The 19511-nt window shown below is 40.2% G+C and overlaps 1 protein-coding gene and 1 long non-coding RNA gene across 2 annotated transcripts in view; one reads left to right on the top strand and one right to left on the bottom strand.

Annotated features, from left to right (window-relative positions):
* The window catches only part of LOC138742323 (uncharacterized), a 196726-nt gene that overhangs the window by 59247 nt on the left and 117968 nt on the right, over nt 1-19511 (bottom strand). The window lies entirely within an intron of this gene.
* The window catches only part of LOC138742321 (ephrin type-A receptor 3-like), a 337908-nt gene that overhangs the window by 291373 nt on the left and 27024 nt on the right, over nt 1-19511 (top strand). Inside the window, exons 9-11 of the mRNA XM_069896585.1 lie at nt 2871-2938; nt 6929-7054; nt 9573-9758. Of these exons, the coding sequence (XP_069752686.1) occupies nt 2871-2938; nt 6929-7054; nt 9573-9758 (380 nt within the window). The remainder of the gene's footprint in view (nt 1-2870; nt 2939-6928; nt 7055-9572; nt 9759-19511) is intronic.

Raw genomic sequence — 19511 nt, 5'->3', positions numbered from 1 at the left:
TCAGCATTGCTTTCAAGAAAATAGCACCTTGCCAGCGCAGCATGGAGAAGCATTGACTGGCATGAGTATGTTACACTTGATCAACAGATACAAACCTTAATGACAAAAAACAATGATCTGATAGCTCATTGTTTTTTGGTTCAACTCATGTACATATTGCATTTTACAGGCTCCAACCATGATTCTACTTTAAAAAAAAATCAGCTGCAAATTATTGAGATTTCCGACTGCATTGATAGGTAATCTATAAAATAGATTTTCCCATCCAATCTTCTGTAATAACCTTTTCCTGTGCTCTCTAAGCAGCCACATTATTTTCTCAGCAAGCAACTTCTCCACATTATTGTATATTTCATTCCAAGATTTTGGAAAGATCTGTTGCTCTTCACACCATGATGGATACAGAATGAAATTAAACAAAGCAGAGGAAGAGATGGGCACATTTTCACATGTTATCTGCTAGTCTTTTCCCATTTACTTCCACTTTGTGGTGTCAAGTCTATTGTCATCTGATTATACCCAACGAAACACTGTTCTCCTGTCCTCAGTTCAAAACACGCAGACATACAGACAGATAACACACATACTGACAAACAATACCCACGCAGGACAAGTATTTAGATATACAAATAAATAAATATTGTTTCATGCATATGAGAGGCTTGGATGGTCAGTATGAGCAGTTCCTTCTCATTGCTCGTGGAAAGAAACTGTTCCTCAGCCTGGTGGTGCTGGCTCTGATATTCCTGTATTGCTTTCCTGATGGGAGAATCTGATCTCTCCCTCTCCCTGTCACTTCACTTCTCCCACCGTCTTCTGTCCTGTACCCTCATGAGCCCTTCCCCAATGCTTTTCTTTCCCTCCTTATCTACTTGATATCTCCCCTTCATACTTTTGTGTTGCTGAAGGCTCCCGACCTGAAGCATTTACTTTCCACAGATGCTGCTGGACCCACTGAGGTTCCTCTACTTATTACCATGGAAGCATTAGGATATTGCAAAGGGACTAAAAAACAGATCCGAAAGTGTACATTCTCAAATAATGTCTCCTGCACTATTTTTCTGAGAAGAGGAACTGCTCTAGACTGGGGCACGATTTTCCTCAAAATTCTATATTATTGTTCATTTGAAAACTGGTTACTGAAAGCAATCAGATACTCCAATAATCCATACTCAATAAATCCATTGATCTCAAGTTTTTGTAAAGGAAATTCATCCTCCCACACACACTCAGCTGTCCATATTGTTTTCTTTTATTCATCTCACCTCCCCATCTGGTTCCACCAATCACTTCCCAGCCTTTATCCCACCCTTCCCTTGTACTGCTTCTTCCTGGCCATCTTTCCTCCTCCCTTTCAGTCCTGATGCAGAGTCTCAACAAAACCATCATTTTGCCACAGATGATGTTTGAGTTTTTTTTTCCAGGCAATTTGGTTTCATGCCAGATTCCAGCATCTTTAGCCTCTTTTGTCATCTTTGTCTCCATTTTGATGCCCAGGTTATGCACAGTGATATTCAATGGCACATTGCACATGTTTGGATTCTACTTACGCAAAACTGTTTCTGCAGAAGACATGGTACCTGATTGATCAGGTCCAAAACCCATGGAGCCAAGTCCAGCAGGTAGAATCTGAAAGAGGCTGCAACTCTCCTCACTCCTCCACATATACTGGCAACTCCACATCATGTTCTCAACCACTCATTTTTTCTAACCAAGCTGACTCATGTTAAAATGAATTTACAAGGCAGACATTTCATTATGCCAAATATAAAACTGATATATACACACATGCGCGCGTAAAACTGTAACTAGCCATTAGTGGGTTATTTTGGCATTAAAACATTGAAGGACACCACAGATATTGATCCAGATTTTTTTAAGTATACAGGCTTATGCCACATACTGGTGAATCTAATTTCTCTTTTTCAACCTCTCCACCCCTTTGTCACTCCAGGAAAAATCAAGGGTAATAAACACTGTTATTTGATTTCTTGAAATGAACATTTCTCTGTGAAATTCTGAAAAAAAAAAGTCTCCCATAGTTACTGTCTAAAAGAATGCAAAGCAAAAATGTTCAAATTAATGTTCCAACTCGTGTTTTACCTTCATCTTCTTCACTGGGACATTCGTGATTTCAGTGGGAGACCTTTTTGAAATAAAATTTTCTTTTTTTTTTAAACTTAAGAGTTCCAGCACAGTATTACAACTAGAGCACAAGCCTGCACCAGTCAAATGGATCAATTAACCAACAACCCCTTATGTTTTGGGAGGGTGGTAGGAAACCCACACAACACAGAGTGCGCCAAATTCAAACCCAGGTCGATGGTGCTGTAATATTGTTATTCTAACCATGCTGCCGGATAAGATGTTAGGAAGGTCATTCTTCCTAAGGATTGTGAGACGCTCCAAGTAACAATAATAAACATTAAAATTGACCTCACTGCACTAGTGCATGGATGACCAGCAAAAGAAGCCACTCTCACATTCCTTACCACTCCCAAGTATATTGGTTGGAAAGTGCACATCCAGAGGCGAGTTAAACGCAGGTTTAAGCTCAATTCTGATGCCATCCTGTCCTCTGCCTTTGTCTAGCGGTCACCCAAAGGAAGATTCCTCGGAGCGAGTTGATAACAGCTGTGCCTGAACCAATGACATAAGGAGAGACAAAGCAAGAGGAGAAAATTGGACATTTAACAAAAAAAAATCTTATTACAGTATTTCCCTTTTGTGCTGTTGCATGAATTACAAAGGCATGATATTGGCATTGAGCAGTATGTTTGCGCAGCTGGTTAAACTGAGGACATGTCTGCCTGGGCAGTTGATCGATCCGATTCTTTTCATTCAATTTCATCTTCCTCTGTTTTTCAAAGGCACTGTGGCTACATCAAAGCAAAGCAAGACCCAGACGAGGAAAAAATGCAATTTCACCATGGTCAAGGTAAGAGTCAAAGTCATTAAAGATTGAAATATTAATTTCCTAAAGACATGGGGTCCTTTTATTGACCATTACCGCAATCTAAAGTTTTAGGGTTGTTATAAGTTTCAATACTGCCCTACCTATTTCCAAACTTGTATAGTGGTTGGATCTTTTAATTAATTTTTTTTGTTTTTCTTGTAATTTGTATTTCAATACATTGTGGTCGGTGTGTGTGCTGTGAACGAAAGAAAAAAACACACGCAGAAGCTGTTAGTGACTTGAACCAACCAACTGACTTTACTGGAACTCTCTGAGAGCTTATCAGCACCACTCCCATGATCCTTTATGCCTCCCCCCTACCCCCACCAGGGCCATGGTGATGTCAGCCCAATGCGAGCCTGCACCTCTGTGACCGTTTGCTTTTGCATCATTTCCGCCCGCTACAATATAATTGTATTGTTTAATATTGGTATTATTGCCAACTTCAATAAAAAAAATCTTAAAAAGAAAAAGATTCAAAGTCAAAAGTTTAAATGAAGATCATTCTACTCTTTGAAAACAATGACCTTTCTAAGATCATAAACTAACCGACCAGACTAGAATTCAGTATTCATTTAATGCCATTGGCTTCCCAACAGAGATTTCCACTGAGTGTCTGAAATAGGGGAACAATAGGCAATTATGATTAAGGAATAACTGCAGTGCCTCCAATGTGTCTCCACAGCTCAACATGATCAATTTGCTGAAGATGCCATTTGGCTAAATTCTAGATACATATCAAATTGATGGGAAAAAAAATTATGTCCAGACTGATGGAAATGAATCAAAATCAATATTTTTTTTAAGTTGGATCAGGACATCAAATCTATTTTTTGTTTTGTTTTCTGAACTAATTGCTGGTCATGCAGTTGTCCTGCTTTTTTCCAAAATTCCCCAGGGAACATTAGATTGGAAAATAGTGAATTTAAATCCTTTATTTAAAAAAAGGATAGAAAGCAAGAAATACAGCCAGGTTGTAAATATGTCATATGGAAAATGTTGGAAACCACTATTACAGGCATTTTGGCAGGATGTTAGAAAAGTTCGTGAAAGTCAAAGTGGTTTGGCAAAAGTAAAATCAAGTTTGATCAGTTTATTGGAATTATTTGAAGTTACCTGTGCTGTGGATAATGGGGGACTGATGGATTTTACTTAGATTTCCAGAAGGTTCTTAATAAATTACTGCATCAAAGGTTATTGCAGCAAATAAAAGCTCCTGGTGACAAATGGAAGATGGGTATCCTGTCAGATAACAAGAGAATAGGATTAAATGGGTATTTTTCCAGCTAGCGCAATGTTACAGGTGCTCTGAAACAGAGGTCTGTGCCTCAACTTTTTATAGTGTATATATAAATAACTTGCACGAAGGCACCAAAGACCTCATGGTGACATTGGCTGATGGCACAAAGGTCAGAAAGTAAGTTGCGAAGAGGGCATAAGAAGGCTACAAAGGGATATAGATACGTCAAGTAAGTAGTCAAACATCTAGCATGTGGAGTATAATGGGGTAAAGCATGTAGTTTTAATTTTGGCATGAAAAATTACAACTAAACAATATTATCTAAATGGTAAGTGAATGAGGAGCTTTGAAAGGCAAAGCAGTTTGAGTGTCCAAATATACTCATGCAGTTCCAGCAGGTAACTGAGAAAACCAAAAGAATGTTATTGCATATTTCGAGCATAATTTGATCCCCCAAAGTAGGGGTGGGGGGTTGTTCTTTAATTATGCTGGACATGGGTGAAACTGCATCTGGAGTAGGGTATGTATAGCACTGAACATAAAAGTGCAAGAGAAACTCAGAAGGTCATGCAATGTCCATAGAAAGCAAAAAAAAGCAGTCAACATTTTGGGTCCAAGCCCTTCTTTAGGAGTGCTTAAAATCATCAGGAACTTGAATTATGAAAAAGGAAGGAGAAGGGAGAGAAACACAGGTGAGCAGGTAAGAGGTAATAGGTGGATACAGGTGGGAGGTTAATATAGAAAGAAAGTGAGAAGCGATAGATCAAAGGGCTTAAGTAAGATAGCTTTCTGAGAGAAAAGGAAGTGAAGGAAAGGAGACAGAGGGATAGGGAAAGAGAGAAACCGGAGGAGGGGCTAATGGAAATTGAAGGCCGATATTGATGCCATCTGGTTGGTGATTGCCAAGATAAAATATAAGGTGTTTTTCTACCAATTAGTGGATGGTTTCAACTTGGTTGTACATAAGGCCTTAGACACGCACGTCAGTAAGGCCGTGTGGTGTGGAATTAAAGTGGTTGGCCACAAAGTCCTTGCTGTTGCAGTGAACAGAGTGAAGGTGCTCAATGAAGCTATCTCCCAGACAGCGTCCAGTCTTCCTGATGTAGAGGAGACTGTATCAGGAGAGGCGGATCCAGTAAATAACCCCGACAGATTCGCAGGTGAAGTATTGTTCCACTAAGAAGGATTGTTTGAGGCCCCAAATAGTAGTGACAGAGGAGATGCAAGTACAAATGTAGTGCTTCTAGTGCCTAGTGGTCGCAAGGTTAGGTACCAAGAAAGTTATTGATGGGAAGGGATGACCAGATGAGAGAGTCATGGAGGGAGCAATCCCTGCAGACAGGGGAAAGAGAAGGGGAGACTAGTGGTGGGATCCTGATGTAGGTGGTGGAATGATGGAGAATGAGATGCTGGATGTGATGGCTGTTGGGGTGGTAGGCAGGATCAAGGGGAACCCCTATGTTATGCTCAGCAGTGGTATTTTATGAAGAGATATAAAGCAATTCAACTAATACCTACAACAATGGGCTTATCTTGTGAGTAAAGATTGAATGGGCTTGGCTGCATCCTCTGGAGTGTAGAAGAGCCAGATGGAACTGGATGAAATCTACAGGATCATGACAGATCTCAGCAAGGTGGATATAAATCTAAAACTCAGCAGGTTGTCCATTTCAGGCAAAGATGAGGCATAATTTTTGATCTCTTAAAGACTGGATGATCTTTGAAACCTACCCTCAGTGAGTGGTGGAAGAAGAATGGTTGAATAATTTTAAGCAAAGGTCGATAGAGTCTTGATCAGCATGGAGGTGAAAGAACACCAGGAGAAGGCAAGAATGTGGAGCTGCCATTGACAATCCTCCTTAATCTGATAAAGTTGCAGAGCAGGTTTGAAGGGCTAAGTGGCCAACTCCTACTTCAAGCTTCATTTCTGCAGCATTAAAGAGCCAGAACAAGCACTGTTCATGCAGCAAGGTCCTGGATGGTGCCAGGACAAGCCCTGCCCAGAAACACATCCCCAAGTTTATTCAACGCTTCTGATGTTCCTGACATGAAGAAGCAATCCTAATGTATTAAAAATAACCAATTAAAGTAGGAAAGCGATTTAAAATATAAAAAAAATAAATTCAACTCTACATAATTAAAAGCAGTGGATTAAGAATAAAAGTGAAAAGAAATATAACTTAGTGCGCTCCTTGCTCCTCACAGTGTTAACATCCACATTCAGTGAAAAACCACACAAATCCTGCATTAAATTAGAGAGTTCGTTTCCCAGTACAAATACATTCCAGGAGGTCCTTATTCCACCATTAAACTTCATACAGTGAAAGCTTTTCCATGCGTTATTCATTGACATGACCGAGCTAGGAAACAACAAGCAAATTGCTGGCATTTGCACCCAGAATTGTCAACAGTCCTACATGCTTGCTCTTTTCTCTGCTAGTAAAAAAAAAAGTTATACATTATCACATTGAAATTATTGCAATTTTTCTCTTTCTTGATTTTAAAACCAGAAGGTATTATTTTTGAATGAGCATCTTTTACATGTCCTTTACAAGACAGATTAGAGTTAACTCAATTGGACCTGAAGTCGCTTTTAGGTAAGGCTGATTAAACAGATCAGCCACTGATTCCTGATTTGCATGGACATCGTTTATTTGCTAGAAATCTTGTGAACAGAAGAGGTGTTATTATGCGATGTAGAATAATAATGGCTCCAATCTGTGCTTCTATAGTTAGGTTGCCTGGGAATAGAACATACATTCACCCACATACCTATGAGGATCCCAACCAAGCTGTACGAGACTTTGCAAAGGAAATTGATGCATCCTGCATACGGATTGAAAGAGTTATAGGGGGTGGTAAGTGTTTACATATTGTATGAAAGAAAGAACTTGGCAAGGAAAATTTGGCCATTCTTTTCACTGGTTGTTCAGTTCAGTGTGTGGTATCTCAACATCCTACTTTCAACCTGGATCATCCTTGTATTGCTGTGCACCAAGCCTGGACCATGCAGCTGCGTTGCTCGATATCAAGGCTTTAAATCAGGAGCCACAAATGAAACAAATAAATAGACGGGATAGATAAATAAATAGATAGATGGAATAAATATGATGATTCAAGTCAGGGAAGGCAGCTTCAAAACTGGAAATGCACCAAAAAACACAAGTTAGTCATTAAAATGACAGAATTTTAAAAAAAACATAAACGTCAAAAAGGAAAAAAACTAGTCACAATCAAAACAAAATAACTAACTCCAAAACAGAGAGCAACTCAGTCAGTGGGAAACTTGATTTTGTTTGCTGTTTGAAAGCATTTCAATATTGGGTTACATGGTTGTTGATGCCAATAGCAAGACATCGACTCTTGGAGCTGTGGTATCATTTGCACCACTCGTAAAGGGAACTACTTAGCAGGAGTGATAAAACCATTCCTTGCTGGATATAAATATTTTGGACAGGCGTTTGGAGGGCTGTAAATGGTCATTTAAACTTGTTTGCTTTTAAATAATTCTTCAAATAGTTCAGGAGTTTTAAAAATAATCAGTAATAATTATTTACCAATTATAAAACTGTGGGCATAAATAAATTTGTTGAATACAGCATCTTGAATCATTCTCAGCAGAAGCTATTGTGTATTCCTCTCAACTTTTGCCTTTGATCCAGGTCTCCCGCTTTTATTTAATTTCTCTGCACTCTAAGGTGTATTTTGAACTACGAGTGTGTGAGGTAAATCCCATTTCCGAGTGAAGAAAAATTCCCATTGTGCTAAAGAGTTTTGCTTGCAGCTGGAGTCAGATGAAGGAACATCGCAGCTTGTCACACAAGTCTTTGCGCCTTTTTGAGTGGCTCAGAGGAGCGGGGAAGGGGCGGCTCAGGGGAGCGGGGAGAGAGCATGGCAATGGCTCAGGGAAGGGGGCACCGGGGTCGCTCCAAAAGGTTCACTCTGTTGTTTGTCCGGCTCCTCATTCACCCCTGCGACCAAGAGCAGGACAGCTGGCCACTTGTGCGCAGGTTGTCTCAAGCCCATCGCAAGAGCTAAGCATGTTCCCAGGAGCTCCAGGTTGAGTTATTTTTCCAGATGATTCAATTCGTGGTTTTAACGATGTGGAGAGACTGCAGTGAATATTCCGCTTAAACACAGTCATTTCGCTGCCCAGTTCCTGGCCCCGAAGGAACAGGCGGCATTTATATAGCCGCAAAGTACTTCCTTTGCTGAGGGATGTTTAATCCATGTGCGCAGTTCCCAGGGCCACCAAAGACAAAGGCTGACAGTTTAGTGCAGCAAATGCTGTATGTTGAAGTGGCTGAGAGTGATCGGGTGAACACATTGAGTTGTGGGCTGGAAAAATTTGGATCGTGGGCCAGATCTGACCCTTGGGCCATAGGTTGACCATCCCTGCTTTAAATAATACCAAGCTGTACCACCCTGGTCTTGCTCAGCCTCAAACATGGATCCTCCTCATCTTGCTTGAGCCCTTGTTGGCCTGTGTTTGTTGTCGGTAAGATACTTGTATTACCTAGCTGATAGACCTGCTGTTTACTTTATCCTGGCAAAGAAAATCAAGGCGGCAACTTGAGCCATCAGGACACCACCACGATAATCATGGCGTTACCTGGCACCAATTGAAATGCACACTTCCAAAGAAGGTATGGCTGGACAGACATCAAGGATGGAAGCCCTGGCTGATCACACAATCCCTGCACTCCAGCACTGCAGGAACCAATTTAAGTGGACCAGCTGTTGCCCTGGCTTATTACAGCTGCCTTCAACAGAGGAAATTAATTTCTAAATGTGGCTTGGTCTCCGTGGATCTGAACTATTCAGCTCGGTGGAGCTTGTGTTTCCACAGCTGTGGTATAATTTTTGCTGCATGGTATAAGCTCTGGATTCTGTACAAATGTCATGAGAGAGATCAAGAGGGGCATAGTCAGGTAAAATCTGAGCTCATGATCGACTCCAGAGGCCTGCTTTTAAATATCTGCCAAGTCACATAGACATTAACTAAATCTAACCACCTTAGGATGAATTCACTAATTAGTTGTATGGCCTATTAAGCTCTATTCCCACAAGTAAAATGAAATAACTGGTGTATAATCAAATAGATAATGATGTTTTTTTTTCAATACTCTGATCTTGCTGGTTGATTGGCACTATTTTGAATAAGAACTCTCTCATCCTTCCCCTCACCCTTTTCGTCTTCCTTCCCCCTCTCTTTGCCCTCCTGCCCCAATGTCTCTGTCTTCTTTCTTCATGTCTCGGTCTTCCTTCCCCTGTGTCTACATCTTCCTTTACTCCATCTCTGTCTTCCTTTCCCCTTCCCGCATCCTGCCCTCCCTCTTGTTTCCCCCCCCCCTCTTTCTTTTCCTACATAACCAGGTGAATTTGGAGAGGTTTGCAGTGGACGCCTTAAGTTACCTGGAAAAAGAGAGATCTACGTCGCCATCAAAAGCTTGAAAGCTGGTTTCTTGGAGAAACAGCGCAAAGATTTCTTGAGTGAAGCAAGCATCATGGGACAGTTTGACAACCCCAACATAATCCACCTTGAAGGAGTGGTTACAAAATGTAGGTATTTCTAACAGATCACATCTCATAAAATATTGCCTCCCCTGTTTGATGAGTTTGCCTTTCAACACTGTGCACAAGATTTATGGCAGGAGGTTCTGATTCTAAAAAAAAATTGAATTTGAGTGGAGTTTAACTGGCGGTAAGACTGGTTATGTGAGCCTTTCAATTGAGATGTCAGCACTCTATCTAAATTGGAGAGACCACTGACTTCATGTAATTTAGTTGGATTTGGCCATATTGTACTACATCACATTCACTTAAAAAGGAATTACAATGACTTTTGAGATCAGCTAAAACAGTCAGGAACCACCTGTTCAATAAACAGCACTTCTGCAACACTGTGGAAACAGTTGCACTGAGAATGCTCCTTTTGGTGTGTGGCAACTTGGCTTTGTTTGCCTGCATTTTGCTGTTGATTTGTTTCCTCCGATGCTCATTTAGCCACCCACCTGCCAGGATTATTCTGGTGTCTCAAGCTTTAAATATGATTTTACAAGCAAAACAGAAAGAAAAATAAAACAGGGGCATTCAAGAAATTGACTTGTGTTGAACAGAACAGAATGGAGACAATTTAGCCTCTCCAGCCTCTATCATTTTTCAGAGAGAAAGTGACTGATGTGACCAAGCTCCATTTGCACAAAATGCCACAATACCTAGTGACCTGTGTCAGAGGTTAACTGGTGAGAATTAGCAGGCCTTATTCAGTTGTTGTGGGAGAAAATCCCAATGATATTTTCATCTCATGCCCATGCATGTATCCTTGCAGTCAAGGGGCATGAATGGGAATTGATCATCATTGCCTTCTGAATTTAAGATCACGGAAGACAGTGATAATAAATCCAATATTGTTCTGATATTCAGATAATTCATGATAACATACAAACCTTTAACTTTGTACAAACATGGGGAGGCCTAAAAATGAATGTATTCGCAGCTGGAACTTGGGAACAGATATCCTCAGGAAAATGCACAATAGAAATGTTGAGGCTCCTTAGGAACCACTTACATGGGGTTCTGTGATGTTATGTCCACTGAGATGGAGTAAGGGTGGTGGGATAAAGGAACCAGGGTTGACAAGAAAGTGGAGCATCTAGTCAAAAGGAAGCATATTTAAGGTTTAGGAAGCAAAAAAAAAATCAGGCAAGGTTTTTGAGAATTACAGGGTGGCCAGGAAGGAACTTAAGGAGGTCAAGAAGGGGACATGAGAAGGTCTTGGCAAGTAAGATTAAGGAAAACCCCAAGGTGTTCTCTGGGTACATGAAAAACAGGATGATGACTATATGAGGTAATGCTGCTCAGGGATATAGGGGAAAACATGCCTGGAAGCAGAGGAGGTGCAGAGGACCTCAATTAAAACTTTCTTTTGTTTTGCCAGGGAGTGGGACTTTGATGAATGTGAGGTTAGCATAGAGCAGGTTGACATCATGGAGCAAGTTGAGATTAAGAAAGAAGGAATATTGGAGCTTCTGAAAAACATCAAGATAGATAAATGCCTGGGAACAGACAGGAGATACCCAAAGTTATTGCAAGAAATGAGAAAGAGACTCCTGGGGTGCTGCATCCTCTCTGGCCACAGCAGTGGCAAATATTGTTTTACTGTTCAAGAAAGGTAATAGGGAGAATCTAGAACAATGAGTCTTACAATAATCTAGTGAATTCTTAGGGACATAAATTACAAGCATTTGAACCATAGTTTTATTAGGGATTAAGTAGTGGTATTGTGAGATTTTTTGAGGTGGTGGATAGATTTTAGTCATGTTTGACAAGGTTCCCCATCCAGAAAGCATGGGGTCCATGGAAACTTTCCTGCATGGATTCAGAATTGAATTGCCCACAGAAGGCAGAGGGTGGTAGCAAATGGAATGTATTCTACCTGGAGAACAGTGAGTAGTGGTGTTCCACAGGGATCTGTCCTGGGACCTCTGCTCTTTGAGATTTTTTATCAATAACTACAAAGAGGAAGTGGAGGGGTGGGTCAGTAAGTTTACATATGACACGAAGGTTGGAGGTGTTGTGAATAGTGGAGGTTGTTGTAGGTTGTAATGGGATATAGACAGCATGTAGAATCAAGAAGTGGAAGCTAGTGTTCAATCTGGAAAAAGTGTGAAGTAAAACACTTTGAAAGATCAAACTTGAAGTCAGAGTACAAGGTTAATGGCAGGATTCTTAATAGTGTGGAAGAACGAAGGGATATTTAGATTCAAGTCCACAGATTTCTCAAAAGTTGCTACGGAAGTTAATAAGGTGGTTAAGAAGGCGTATGGTGTGCTGGCCTTCATTAAATGGGGTGGGGGGGGGGTGGGAGGGATTGAGTTTAAAGGCCATGAGGTAATGTTTCAGCTCTTAGAATACTTAGAATATTTCATTGAACACTACAGCACAGTACAGACCCTTCAGCACTCAAATGTTGTGCCAAATCATATAATCCTTTAAAAAGGTACTTAACCCTCCCTACCCCACAACCCTTATTTTCCTTCCATCCAAGTGTCTGTCTAAGAGTCTCTTAAATGCCCCTAATGTTTCAGCCTCTATCATAATCCCTGGGAAGGCATTCCAGGCACTCACAACTCTCTGTGTATAAAAAAAAACATTCCTGGAGTCTGCCTTAAACTTGTCACCCATCACTTTGTACACATGTCCTCTGATTGCTATTTCTATACCTCTCATAATCTTGTAGATCTCTATTAAGTCTCTGCTAATCTTACCTCATAAGACTTATTTTCAAATCCAGGTAACATCCCATTTAATCTCCTCAGAACCCTCTCCATAGCTTCCATATCCTTCCTATAATGAGGTGATCAGAACTGAACACAATACTCTAAGTGCGATCTCACCAGAGATTAGTAGAGTTGCAACATGACCTCTATTCTTGAACTCAATCCCCCTGTTTATGAAGCCCAACATCCCATAGGCCTTCTTAATTATACTATCAACCTGCGTGGCAAACTTGAAGGATGCATGGATTTGGACCCCAAGATCCCTCTGTTCATCTATACTCTTAAGTAAATGACCATTAACCCTGAACTCAACCTTCTGATTTGTCCTTTCAAAATGCATCACTTCACACTTATCCAGATTGAACTCCATCTGTCACTTCTCTGCATCCTGTCTATATCCTCTTGGAACCTTCAGCTCCATCCACAACTCCTCCAACCTTCGCATCATCAGAAAACTTACTGACCCATCCTCTTTATCCAGGTCATTTATACAAAACATTACCAAGAGCAGAGGATCCAGAATAGAGGATTGCAGCACTCCACGAGTCACCGACCTCCAGGCAGGATATTTTTCTTCCACTACTACTCTCTTCTTTGTACGTGCAAATCAATGTTTTATCCACATGCTAAGTTCCATGGATCTCATGCCTCTCATGAGGGACCTTGTCAAATGCCTTGTTAAAATCCATAAAGAGCACATCTACCACCCTACCATTATCAATTTCTTTTATTACCTCTTCAAAAAACTCTATTAGGCTCATGAGGTACAACCATTCCTTCATAAAGCCACATTATTCTTGAGTAGACTGTACTTCTCCAAATCCTCATTGATCTTATCCTAAAGAATCCTCTCCAATAGTTTGCACACCATTGACGCAAGATTCACTGGTCTATACTTCACAGGATGCTCTTTGTTACCTTTTTTAAACAAGGGAACTACATATGCCATTTTCCCATCCTCTGGCCCCTCCCCTGCAGCCAAAGAGGACTCAAAGATCATAGCTGCTGGCCCAGCTATCTCTTCCTTCACTTGCCACAGCAACCTGGGGTATATTGCATTCAACACTGGATCCAACACTTCCTCTTATTTAATCTCCACATTGTCCAGCACACAAGACTGCTCTATTCTGACCTCACCCTGATCAAGGTCCTCCTCGCTTGTGAATACTATGTTGTTCCTGCGCCATGTGGAAGCTTTACAAAGAGTCCAGAACATTTATCTATATGCTGCCTGGTTCAGAGAGCATGTCTTATAAGAAAAGGTTGAGCAAGCCAGGACTTTTCTCTTTGGATTGACCAAGGATGAGGCAATTTAATAGAAGTGTATCAGGTTATGAGAAATATAGACAGCCAGCTCTTTTGCCAGAGGGATTTGATTAGTTACCACACTGGTCACCAGCAGCTCAGGGTGGCGATTGAAATTGAGATGGTGTTTTGTTGTACTTTGGTTTTAATGAATCCAAATAAATCATATTGAAATGTTCTCACTGCTGTTGCGTGGGAAATGTCGCAGTCAATATGTGCACAGAAAACTTCCACACATAGCAAAGCGATAATAATATGAGAATATATGTTTTGAGATGTTGATTGAAGGATGAATATTGTTGCAGGGTTAACTTCCCTGATCATCTCAGATGGGGCCCCAATTTAACATCTTGTCTGAAAGACAGGATTTCTAGCATTTTAATCTTCCCTCAGTACTGGTGTCAGCAGGGGATTTTATGCTCAGACATCTGGAATGGAATTTGAACCACAAATCTTCTGTCTCAGATGAGAATGCTACCCTGCAAGTAGTCTACCACCGTGCAGTTGTGTACTGCCTACCCCCTCTTTAAGTTTGTTAACAGAACTAATGAACTTTCAAGCCACACTTTCAATGATTAGCAAGAAAAAACCGTTCTGACAAATCTAATTGCTGACACTTTACAATCCATTCACCACTTTTCAGTAGTTGTACCTGTTCATGGTGGCCAGGAATTAGGATTCAGTGGCAATACAGTCAACTAAACCTGGAAACAGCAGAACCTTGCAAATAAAGATCTTAATTTGTATTGGCAAACTGTAGATTTGATGCATGGAGAAGCTACTTTAAGCAGTTAGAATTTCAACCCGTTCCGAACAGTTTTGAAACAGACTCATTGCACATCCTCTCACGAAGAGGCAAAGCTTCAATGACACAAATTACAATTGTTCATAAAAATGCTTCCACCTCTAATTAATATTGCACTTTAATCTCATATTTTAGACATGGTTGGTTTGGGAAACACTGAATATTTATTTTCCATGTACTGATTAATGAACTAAATAGATTACGGGGCCTGTCTTAGAAGCCTTTTGGCACATGGATCAAAACAATCACCAGATTCAACTTCTGAATATGTAATTCTGGTTAATATTAACAATTCAGACAAACACTCCTAATTAAATGGATTGAACTTTGTCACATTATCATGAATATTCAATGGAAGACCTAGATTGAGTAGCATATGCAAGAGGATAAAGAGGAGGCCTACATCCGACAGCAAGATTATAAATATGTGAGGCTGGTTTTACGTTCAGGCAATAAAATTAGATTGTCTTTTAATAATTAGCAGTTTTGAATCTTCCACTAGATTAACGTCAAGTCAATATTTTGAAATTTGTTTCATTTTTACCCTCGTCCTTCTTGATTTTCAAGCGTTTTTTTTAAAAAAAAGGAACCATCCATTAAGTAGATTTTTGGATAGAACACGGGACACGAGGATGTGATGACCCTTTGAAATACAAAAAAAAAACATGGAGTAATGAAAAGTTCTTGTTCCAGCATCTCCCCCATGAGCCCAGGCTTTCAAAAGGTTGTGTTTGCAAAATAACCTCCACCATCCCAAGGCAACCAAAAATTTGGAGTATCAATTTTTAATGGTTGTAAGCAATTTCAATTATATCAAAAAACTCAGAACCTTACTTTTGTAGTTTGTCTAATTGATGCATTTTAAGATGCTCCAGTTTTTTCTTTTAATACACTATTTCTCATCCAATCTCCATTGTTTAACAAAGTAGTGGTCAATGTGAACAGGTCTCTTGGCTGGATGGTCAGGAGGCACTTAAAATTAAAGGCAAGAGAGATCAAAGCCAGACCACGATCAACTTGTGCAGTGCACGGACAATGACACCGCCAAAATGGTAATTTAAAAGATAAACAAATTAATTGTGTGGAATCAGCTTTGTCTCACTCTTGGAATAGAAGTTGCCAACTTCAAAGGGAATGTCGCAAAGAACACCCTTTATTGTTTCCACCACCAAATTCTAGCTACCAATGAGAAACACTTAACAGACAGGACACCTTTCCTTTAGAAGCCAAATGAATGATATAATGATAATACATTACCAATAAACTTCAGGTTAAAATTAATGAGTCTGCTACTCACCTAAAAATACTGACCTGTAGTCACTCACCCATCAAATGGACCTTCTCTCCAGTCTCAAATTACAATATTAACCATTCAGGACAGAGATGAAAGATTTCTTTATATCAGGTAAATTTCTTTACCATGACATTGTGAATCATTAGTCTTTCTACCCAAGAGATTGTGGATGCTCTATCACTGAGTGTAATCAAAGCAGAAATGAAGTATTTTTTAGCTTTCAAGGAATCAAGGTTTTTATTATCGGAAGCTGATCATGAAGTAAAAGATCAGTTATGATCTTATTAAATCACGAAGCAAGGACAGGGAGCTTATATAGTCTAGACCTTACATTCTTATGTAAACTTTGCTTTTTGTTTGATAGGAAAATAAATAAAAACCTCATGCAAAACACATCTGCAGTAAATTTTCTGGATTAAAAAAGGAATGCAACAAAAAATGGTGCTGCTGTACACCCATTAGAAAACTTGTCCCAGTCTCATTACTGTTGGGTTTCAGTGGAAGGAAAGGAAAGAAATCTCATTTTGCAAGGATCCATTCAGCAAAGACAATTTCCTTCCAGACAAAAGGCACAAAAAAAATCAAATCTTTACCCTAATCAGGTGACCCCAAAACCATTTGTGTTGTGATCTTCCATCATGCAAAATCTTATTTCCAGGCGCCCTCACCTTCAACTTTAGACTTCTTTGAATGAGGAGACATTTCCTAGATTCTATCCTATCTACTCCCTTCATGGTTTGTTTCATACCGCTCCGTGCCGAAAGAGATTTTGTTTTCTTTTAATAACCAAGTATCTCAAAAGGGGGGCATCTTTTCCCTTGTGCGCTTACTGTTTACCATGACTTTAATGACACAGTAAAGTTTCACTGATCATTATCCGCAATACAACTGTAGCTTTGTTTTCTTCTTCTTTGGCTTGGCTTCGCAGATGAAGATTTATGGAGGGGTAATGTCCACGTCAGCTGCAGGCTCGTTGGTGGCTGACAAGTCCGATGCGGGACAGGCAGGCACGGTTGCAGCGGTTGCAAGGGAAGATTGGTTGGTCGGGGTTGGGTGTTGGGTTTTTCCTCCTTTGTCTTTTGTCAGTGAGGTGGGCTCTGCGGTCTTCTTCAAAGGAGGTTGCTGCCCGCCGAACTGTGAGGCGCCAAGATGCACGGTAGAAGGAATCTAGTTGTAGTCCCCTCCGTGAAGACATCTGACACATTTTGAAGGAAGTGAAGTGCAGAATTGAAATCATTAGCTGCCTGATTTCAGACTTTTGCTAATAATTTCAATCTCCACAGTAACACTTGGTATCATCTTGAAAGGAGCTTGAGATAATTAGCACTGGTGGCAAAAATGCCAAATTGACACAATTAATGATCATTATGCGATATTTCAATGACATTCCAGCCTCCAGTCCCTTCAGATTACTTGGTATTAAAAGGAGCAGCACAGAATCTTAGTAAATCCGTCATTACACAAGATTGCCATATAGCAATCACAACACGGAAACAGGCCAATTTGGCCCTTCTAGTCCGCACTGATCCAAGTACTCTCCTCTAATCCCACACTAGCACTCTGCCCATATCCCTTCATCCCCCTCCCATCCAATATACTCATCCAACTCTTTCTTAAATGACAAAATTGACCCTGTCTCCACCACCTTTACAACACTTACGCTCCGTAGTATTTATGGCCTTGTAATTCAGAGATTATGGGCTATTTCCAAATGCACAAGAACCCATATAATTTTTTTTCAGCCAAAATAAAACAAAAGAACTCAAGAAACCTTCTGAAGATCATGCAGTATTTGTTAATCAGTTGAGCCTTCATCATATCTAATGGTATTGGCTCAGACTAACATGCAATGGAATCAGCACTGGAACAATGCTCCATCGTCAATGCTGATGCGTGAACTTCGAGGATCTGTCAGTTGTCCAGACCAGAGGGCTATTTCATCCAGACATAATCCTTCAGTGACAAGTCTACTGCATATTTTTCTTGTCTTTGATTTAGTGCGTCACTAAAGCCATCTGTAAAGGCATTCCTCTCACTCAGAATGGAATGTGTAGTCCTCATGAAACCATTGTTCAAAAGTCTGATTTGTTTCAGGAAAAGAGGATGAATTTGATCACTGCCAGGGGTGCCTCAGTAGCCTGTTATGTAACCTCTCTAATTTTCTTTCAAGCCACTGACAGTAAAAGAAAAAATCTCCTATTTCATTGGCAAGAACTGTGACCAGTAATGATGTACTGACACTTGTACATTGAACTGGCTTAAAACAAAACCAATGTTGGTCAGACCTTCACAAGTAACATTAATCACTTTAAATTAAGTCAGTTTTGTTCAACCATAAATAATTATAAAATAACAACACCCAATCTAATAGATTTTAAGCAGGAATATTGGACCGGTTTAAGTGATTAATTCTACACAGAGCATCAGGCAAGACAATTTTGACAATCCAGATCAATTGTGCTAATAGAACCAGTATTTAATGACCTTCCAATTCCTAAAGAAGTCACTAGTAAAGCCCATCATGGAGGCTTACTCATTCTGCTCCAGCTTTCTCTACTGGATAATGTATGCAGAAATCAATTCAATTTGCCACAGGGTTAAAGTTCAACATATTTACATAATTGTGTTCAAGGCGGCTCAGTTTATTCTATCAGAATTATGTTTGGCCTGCTGTTTAAAAGAAAGCCCAAGTCATCTAAATATCCTGTCTGCTGCTCACCAATAAAGTTGATTTATACCCTGTAAATTAAAGCTGCCTCTTGGCCCTTTGTGAATCTGAGACGCAGAGGGGCTGAGGCTGTACAATGGCATCCAATTGTACACAGTTTGTATTCAGAAGCAGACCAGGAAACACTTGGGCAAAGCAGGCTTTCACTGCCCTGTTTCTACTGGAGTTTGAGGGAACCTGTTTGACAGATCTCAACCAGTCAGCTTGGCACCCAACGTGTAACGTACTAAACTGACTTTCCATTACTGCCCCATCCCGTCCCGTTAACAGCCACCACATCACCACCCTCCCAATCAAATTCTGGATTGCACATCCCCAGCTTCAACTGAGGCCATCTACCAATTATAAATCTCACCCTCACAATTACTCATCCTAGCCATTAATTAATGAGTGGATTTCCCTCATCCCTGCCAGCTCCAAGCCTACCCAAACCACCTTGACCATCAAGACAATACATCACAATATTAATCCTAACCCCCACCATTGCTGGAACCAGCTCTTACCCCTCCACATCTTAATCAGTGACATTTTCCCTTACGATTACTGGCCCCAAGAGTTTCAATCCACAAACTTGACTGTCTACCTTCACATTCTTTAAAATAATAATGCATGAAAAAGCAACTGAATTTTGAGACTTTCTCAGAATCCTGCTTCTGGCTTATTAATGAAGAAGGGCTCAGGCCTGAAATGTCAGCAATGTATCTTTGTCTCTTATAGATACTGAAAAGACCACCTGAGTTCCTCCAGCATTTCGGTGTTTTTACTGCAATCACCATGTCTGCAGACTTTCGTGTTTAACTCTGTTCTACAGCACAAAACAACTTAGGCCTCATTTAAAAACACAACTCTGGAGAAACTCAGCAGGTCAAGCAGTGTACTTTGTATAGCAAAGATATATATA

Source organism: Narcine bancroftii, chromosome 9 (genome assembly GCF_036971445.1).
Source record: "Narcine bancroftii isolate sNarBan1 chromosome 9, sNarBan1.hap1, whole genome shotgun sequence".
Taxonomy (NCBI): domain Eukaryota; kingdom Metazoa; phylum Chordata; class Chondrichthyes; order Torpediniformes; family Narcinidae; genus Narcine; species Narcine bancroftii.
The sequence above is the reverse complement of the archived record's forward strand: the minus strand, read 5'-3'. Positions and strand labels throughout refer to the sequence as shown.